Source organism: Eretmochelys imbricata, chromosome 1 (assembly GCF_965152235.1).
Source record: "Eretmochelys imbricata isolate rEreImb1 chromosome 1, rEreImb1.hap1, whole genome shotgun sequence".
NCBI lineage: Eukaryota > Metazoa > Chordata > Testudines > Cheloniidae > Eretmochelys > Eretmochelys imbricata.
This window is the reverse complement of record NC_135572.1, coordinates 343959263-343967351: the sequence shown is the minus strand read 5'-3', so window position 1 is coordinate 343967351 and position 8089 is coordinate 343959263. Positions and strand designations below refer to the sequence as shown.

General features: G+C 38.6%; 1 protein-coding gene across 1 annotated transcript; it reads left to right on the top strand.

The window, feature by feature from the left end:
• The first annotated feature begins 540 nt into the window (after nucleotides 1–540).
• On the top strand, nucleotides 541–5312 carry MEIG1 (meiosis/spermiogenesis associated 1). Its single transcript, XM_077807885.1, has 2 exons — nucleotides 541–678; nucleotides 4772–5312. Exons 1-2 carry the CDS (start codon nucleotides 541–543, stop codon nucleotides 4898–4900), a joined length of 267 nt encoding a protein of 88 aa, XP_077664011.1. The 3' UTR covers nucleotides 4901–5312.
• The last annotated feature ends 2777 nt before the right edge of the window (nucleotides 5313–8089 follow it).

Sequence of the window (8089 nt, the reverse complement as noted above, 5' to 3'; positions counted from 1 at the left end):
TCAGTGTCACAAAGATATACTCAAAAAATTAATACAATGACATTAAGAGGTGAACTAGAAGACAAAACTGGTTCCTGTTACATATTGAAATTGGTCTAGATTTGGAAACTTAGGTCAAATTCATCACGTGAGCAGCTCTGATGACTTCAATGGAGTTAGCCCTGGGATCCCTTCAGCCATGTGAATTCCAAAGAGCACTGTCATCAGTAATTTGAGCATACCTTGAAAAATGGCGTTATAATAGTTTACATATCTGGAAACTGAAATACAGGCAATATGGATTTACTCCAGAAAACAGCATGTATTTAATGTGATTCTGGACATTTTTAACATACTAGTTTTTACGTTGGGGTTTTGAGGTGGGGTGGGTTTGTTTTTGTTTTTGTTTTTTTGACTGACTATAACTTTGTTTACTATGTTTGCCAATTTTGTTCTACCCATTTTTATGTAGAACTTCAACAATATGGCTTGCTCCAGTTTTTATATGTATCATTTTTAAAACCTAGTTTCAGCAAAATATCTGGTGGAGTTCCTGGAGCCATGGCTAGCGCTGACATCAAACCAAAATCTATAAGTCGTGCCAAAAAATGGTCAGATGAGATAGAGAATCTATACAGATTTCAGCAAGCTGGATACAGGGATGAAATTGAATATAAACAAGTGAAGCAAGTTGATATGGTAAGATTTGTAACTGTGCAGGGGCTATGTATTTTAATTCTCTATTCCCTATTAAATAGTGAAATAAAAATGGAGGCACACAGTATATTTCCTTTCATTTGCTTTTGTTTTTAATCAAATTCAATTTTAGTTCTTTAGGTAGTTTTAGAAGTGCAGAATAACTGATTTTCAAATACATTTATTTTACTTGACACTGCAACTCTAGCAAGCCTGCAATGTGCTGCCTCTTCATCAGTTACATACTTAAACATGTCAGAGCTTTTATTACATAATGGAGATTTTTTTCATTTAAAAAAAAAAGAATTTAATGCTGGTGAAAGGTATGGCATGGGCAGCTCATGGCCAGCTTCCACACACTACTCTGCCAATGGGTACACCCCCTGATGTGGTATACCCCCTTTTTAAGGATGAGAAGATTGTTCAATATCCATGGGCTCCATCCAGCATCCCTGAAATTAGTGGAAGGTTTACCATTGAATTGTATGGGAGTTGGTTCAGACTCCTTGTATATGCAGTACTTGGCCTCTCTCTTGAAAATGTCAACAGTAGAGAAAGTTGATGCCGGGTGTGGTGGAGGTGGTTGTAATGCAGATACTTCTCTACTGAGAACATCAAGAACTCTATCTTGTACCTTGAAAACTTCATTGCATATGACCTAAGCTACTGGTTAGTCGCCAGATGCCAGACAGCTACAAATCTACTCTGGATTCAAACTAACAAACCTATAGGTGATAGGCTCTATATTCCATTATTTACCTCCTAAATCATGCAGTTCCTCAAAATCCCTTTTAAAAATCTATTCAGACCTACTATGTCATTATTTTGAAATATAGAGTTTGCATTAAAGAACACCTTTGGTACTACTGATGTCTTGTTGCCACCTTCCACTATTTAAAAATCAACAGTTTGAAGTATTTTCAAAATACCAGAAACAAATTAAACTATATTGGTGTCCAATCTCTCACCAAGTTTCATGTTTTAAATCAGTATGAAAGGCACACTCAAGCCTTTAAAATTGATGAGCTACTGCTTCTTTTACCTACATATATTATTGTAACCATGCAAAGTGGTCTTTGAAAAGTTACCACTGAACTAAATTTTTTAAAAATGCATGGCTGAATTATTACCTACTGAAAATAGAGGTGTAAAGGAAGATGCAATGAGGAGTCCGGTGGCACTTTAAAGACTAACAGATTTATTGGGGCATAAGCTTTCGTGGGTAAAAAAACCCACTTCTTCATATGTATGGAGTGAAAATTACAGATGCAGACATAAATATTCTGATGCATGAAGAGAAGGGAGAACCAGTGTTAACAAGGCTAATTCAGTCAGCGTGGTTGTGGTTCACTCCCAGTAATTGATGAGGTGTCAATACCAAGAGAGGGAAAATTGCTTTTGTAGTGAGCCAGACACTCCCAGTCCCTATTCAAGCCCAAATTAATGGTGTTAAATTTGCAAATGAATTCTAGCTCTGCAGTTTCTCTTTGAAGTCTATTTTTGAAGTTTTCTTGTTGAAGGATGGCTACTTTTAAATCTGTTATTGAATGTTCAGGGAGATTGAAGTGTTCTCCTACTGGCTTTTGTATGTTACCATTCCTGATATCTGATTTGTGTCCCTTTATTCTTTTACATAGAGACTATCCAGTTTGGCCGATGTACATGGCAGAGGGGCATTGCTGGCACATGATGGCATATTATCACATTAGTAGATGTGCAGGTGAAAGAGCCCCTGATGGTATGGCTTATGTGGTTGGGTCCTCTGATGATGTCGCTAGAGTAGATATGGGGACAGAGTAGGAAACGGGGCTTGTTACAGGGATTGGTTCCTGGGTTAGTGTTTCTGTGGTGTGGTGTGGTGTGTGGTTGCTGGTGAGTATTTGCTTCAGGTTGCGGGGCTGTCTGTAACCGAGGACGGACCTGCCTCCCCAGGTCTGTGAAAGTGAGGGATCATTTTCCAGGATAAGTTGTAAATCGTTAATGATGTGCTGGAGAGGTTTTAGCTGGGGGCTGTACGTGATGCCAGTGGTGTTCTGTTATTTTCCTTTTTGGGCCTGTTCTGTAGTAGGTGACTTCTGGGTACCTGTCTCGCTCTGTCAATCTGTTTCCTCACTTCCCCAGGTAAGTATTGTAGTTTTAAGAATGCTTGATAAAGATCTTGTAGGTGTTTGTCTCTGTCTGAGGGATTGGAGCAAATGCAGTTGTATCTTAGGGCTTGGCTGTAGACAATGGATCGTGTGATGTGTCCTGGATGGAAGCTGGAGGCATGTAGGTAAGTATAGCGGTCAGTAGGTTTCCGGTATAGGGTGGTGTTTATGTGAACATCACTTATTTGCACTGTAGTGTCCAGGAAGTGGATCTCTTGTGTGGACTGGGCTGGCTCACTACAAAAGCAATTTCCCCTCCCTTGGTATTGACACCTCCTCATCAATTATTGGGAGTGGACCATATCCACCCTGACTGAATTGGCCTTGTTAACACTGTTTCTCCACTAGTAACGTAACTCCCTTCTCTTCATGTGTCAGTATATGTATGCCTGCATCTGTAATTTCACTCCACACATATGAAGCAGTGGGTTTTTTTTACCCACGAAAGCTTATGCCCAAATGAATCTGTTAGTCTTTAAGGTGCCACCGGACTCCTCGTTGTTTTTGTGGATACAGACTAACACGCCTACCCCTCTGATACAGGGAAGATGCAGTTCGTTCTTTTGTATTGGGCTCAAATTCTGTGGTGAAGAGTATAGTATAAATGCTTACACAGAAGTCTAGGTAGATCTTTTAATGAGAATGGTAGGATCCCTCTAGTTAATAAATTGTATAAGATAAAAGTCAAGACTGCTACAGGGTACAAGCCACAAAACAAACTATGATCCCATTGGCAGAGGGACACTCCCAACAAAATAATTTCCAACTTAAAAACCATGTGGAGCTCTGTTTATATCAAACTTCGGTGGAATTAGCATCAGTTATATTGTAACTGATCACATTTTGAAATACGGCTCATTTTTGCTGTCATAGAAGGTACAAGATCTAAGAGTGGAGATACAAGGAATATTATATGGTACTTACATTTAGAAAAATAACCCAAACAGCCAGCAGATCTGTACATTTAAATACTAGGCTGAGTAATAAAATTACCATTTATGAGATATAATTCAAATGCAATCTGGTTTGATATCCCTAATGACATCTATACCTGCTGATCAGAAGTGAGAAATTAATATTTAGGATTCAAGACAATAGGAAATACTACAGCTGTTCATGCTGCAGGTGCTTACCTAATGCCATAGAAACTTCCAAAAGCTTTTTAATTAAAAGGATTGAATGTCTGCACTTTTTACAATGTAATAAATATCTTGTGAAGTACTGAATTGAAGGCTATGGGTGATGATGCTCAGCACCTTGCAGGTTTGGGTCCATTGACACTAACTTTCCTGATTTGACATATGGCTCATTTGTTTGTTTGTAAATGATGAAACTAATGATGTGTCTTATTTTTCATGCTTAGAAAGGTGCCGAAGAACCTTTTACTTGCACATAATCCTTCCATAAGAAGTGGAATCTTTCAGCCACTTGAATTTTTGAATGACTAACTCTTGTTTATACAGTAAAAGGAAGGCATCCATTGGGTAATCAAGGGGAGTCATAGACATTAGAGAGGAAAAGACCTGTTCAGTCTAATAACCTCTGTTGCACCAGACAATGGTGGTTCCTGTTCTCTACACCATATTTTCTAACAGCTTTGTCCAGTCCAGTTTTAGATTACTCAAGTGCTACGGTTTCCATCACATCCCCTTTGGATCATTCATGCTCTCTTCCGACGTAGTGAAGTGTTGCTGATTTTTTGTTTGTGTGTTTTTATACCATGCAGAACTTTGACTAGAAACTAGTTTCTGATGTTTTATGTTTTTTAATCTTTATTAGAGTTAAGCAATTTAATCATAAAGCACCAATCAGCTACAAACCAATTTATTCACCAAAATACAATCCATATAAAGATATCTCGTCTTCTGTGATGTGTTCTGCATGGATGGTTTCTCTCAGTGGCAGCATGTTCAGAAGATGAATGTATATTCTTTTCATTCTGTTTACAGGTGGATCGTTGGCCAGAAACAGGATTTGTGAAGAAACTTCAAAGAAGGGACAATACTTTCTATTATTACAACAAGCAAAGAGAATGTGAAGACAAAGAAGTCCATAAAGTGAAAGTTTATGCTTATTAATTTTGTTAATCCCAACTACAGTGGTTTTGTTTTTGTTTGTTGTAAGTATGTTGCTTTAATCTATTTGATGTTTATAAAATGTAAGGAATTAAACAAGGTTTCTGAACTAATTTGTGCTGTTTTTAAATACAGCTGAACATTTTTGGGGGGAGGAGTAATAATGTTTGTTCAGCACTGGATTTTCACAGAGCTTTTGATGAGGTCCATATAATTAGAAGTGCTAATCATTATTTAGTGCATTACATCTTCAATGTATTTTACTGACAGTAGCTAACTAATTCTAACCACAACCGTGGGAGATAGGTAAATAGGTAAACTTATTATCATCAGTTTACAGATGGGAAAACTGAAGTGGAAAAGTTAAGTGACATCCACAAGATCACGAGGGAGTCGATGTCAGACCCAGGATTAGTGTTTGTTAAAGGAAATTGAATGACCTGGGAGTAGGGGCCAAAACCATGCTATGGATTAAAAGATGGTTAAGTGATGAGAAACAGTCATCATAAATATCTTTCTCTCTTAGCAAAGAGGGGTAAATAGTGAAGTATCCCACAGCTCTGTGGGGTTTTTTTATTAATATAAGTATTCATGACTTAAAGGAGAAAGTATTTAGTGAATTGGTAAAATTCACTAGCCAACGATACAGGATGTTGGACAGCAAAAACTAAAGAGGATTATGAGGAGTTAAACACATGGTGGGATGAAGGGAATATTGGGCAGCAAGGTGTCAGGTGAAATCTAATATCTTTTTGGAAGTACATCAATTATAATTCTGGTTTTAGTGACAGAAAGAGATGGGGTTATACTGCTAGCAGCTAAAGAGTAAATGGATTAATATTTTTCCAGACCTAAACACCACAATTTTGAATAAAAGAAAGAGATTTGTGTCTCTGTGGTGTGTTATTAGAAGTAGAGAAGTAGAAGTGTCTGTCCTTTACCCTGAAAATTTAAGGGCAATGTACTGTGGGATTAAAAAAAAAAAATCACATTTTTGACAATGCTGTATCCTTTTGAAGATCACATAAATGAATGAAACTACAGATTCCAGTGTTGCTCAACTTGCTGGTGAGGATGCTCAGACCTCAGAATTCTAACAGCAGTGGTTTATCATATAGTCCATTTTATCTTTTTGCAGCTGTCCTTGCTTGGTTTGGTGTCCGTGCAATGAAAGCTATTAAACTCTGGCACATGTGGGTTACATGAACTGATGTAAATTAAATAACACTCCAATCTTTACTTCTGTTTACTGTAGCTCCTTATCTTCCGTTAATCCTTTTGATATAATCCTCTGGATTCTACATGCAAAAATAGCTGTCAAAATGGCATTGTGACGTCCATCTCAAATTTAGTCCATATCAGATGTACTCAGTTTATAATGCAAAAGCTGGACTCCCAAACCCACATGGACTGCAAGCTCAACCTGGGATCTGGCAATCAGTCTGGGTTCTTTCTGGTTCCCACATTATCATCTAACTCAAATGAGTTATGTTACAGGTAAAGGTGTTATCCATTAGATTGAGCATAGAGCTGGGACTCAAGAATCTTGGAGTGAAATCCTGGTGCCATTTAAGTTAAAATGTGTTTTGCTATTGTCTTAATTGATCTAGGATTTCACCCATGGCTTCTGTTCCCTGCTCTGCCATAGACTCAGTGTGGTCAAGTCACTTAACTTCCCTGTGCCTCAGTTTCTTTATCTGCATGACAGATAAGCATTATAATTTATTACATCTCTAGTCACCAAAAAGTAAAGATTCTATAATTATTGCCCAATTAAGAACTCTGGTGATGTGAGAGCCAGAACAGAATCCAGCTCCCACACCTAGAACTGTATTGGCTCTGCAGTACTACCAACAGTAGAAAGGAGTAAAAACTTATTTTGGGAGCATATAATGTCATCAGTTTTTAATCAGAGCTCCCCACTGAAAACACAGCATGTCTTGTCAGAGAAGTAAGAATATTGGATTTGGAATACATATAGAGAATGCATCTGTTGAATAAGAAAATGCTGCTTTTATGCAGTCCCTTTTTTGACTATACCTAAACATCAAGCCTATATTATATGAATTGTGAATGCTAATGGATTTTAATGTGTGTTTTTCCCCCTCCTTTTTTAATGCATTATATGTATGTTCCTATTCTCTATTTTGTCTTTTATATATAACGAACAGTATTAGTTTTGTTTGTGAAAACTAAAGACTCTTAATAAACAAAGGTGGGGATTTATGACTTTATAGTTTTACATGTACAATTTGTTCCTATTTAGTGTATTCTTCATTTTCTGTAATGATGTGTTCATAAATCATAGGGGCCAAATTCTGGTCTCATTTGCATCAGTGTATCTAGTGATTTCACTGTAGTTCTGCTGGAGTTATACTGGTGTAAATGAGATTAGAACTGCGCCCATGGAGTCTTAAATTTACTGTTAACCCTTTTGGAAAAAAGAAATGGTGTTGGATAGAAATCCCTAATCATAGCTGATGAGTAGTATGGGAAAATAACGTACTGTTGGCTTCCATTAATTTTGTTCTGGTGAATTTTGAGAGGCTAGCACCACTGCTGAGCTATGGTTTAAGCCAGTGGTTCTCAACCCATTTATCATTATGGGCCGCAGGTTGAGAACCACAGCGTGCCCCCCCAAAAAGATTCCCCACAGTCCCCTATGCCCAGCAACCTCCGCCCAGAGACCCCTCCATAGAGTGGGGCCAGGAGCAGAGCCCTGAGTGCGGGGCCAGACACTGGACCCCGCTGTGTGGGGCCGGGCAGCCTAAAACCTAGGGGTGCTGCAGCACCCCCACAAACCCCTAGTTCCCAGCGCTCCCCATCCCCTCACTGCTCAGAGCACCCTTCTCCCGCACAAAACTGCCCAGAGACCCATTCACCCGCACCCTGCTGGCAAGAGTATTCCAGCAGGCTGCCAGAAACTGTCTCTCCACAACCAGCCCCGCTCCCTTTCAGACCAGAGAAGCAAATTTTGAATTTTTTTTTAGCACAGCTGGGCCACAGCTGTGTGCTAATTGGGCCACATGCGGCCCACAGATCCCAGGCTGAAAATCGCTGCTTTAAGCAGTTGAATGAGAATGTGACATTAGAAGGAAATAATTCAAGCTGGGAGAGAGAAGTAAATTATGCCATTGACCATTTTCTGATTACAATTAATGCTGTAGTTAAGAATATTAAAATGGTCATACT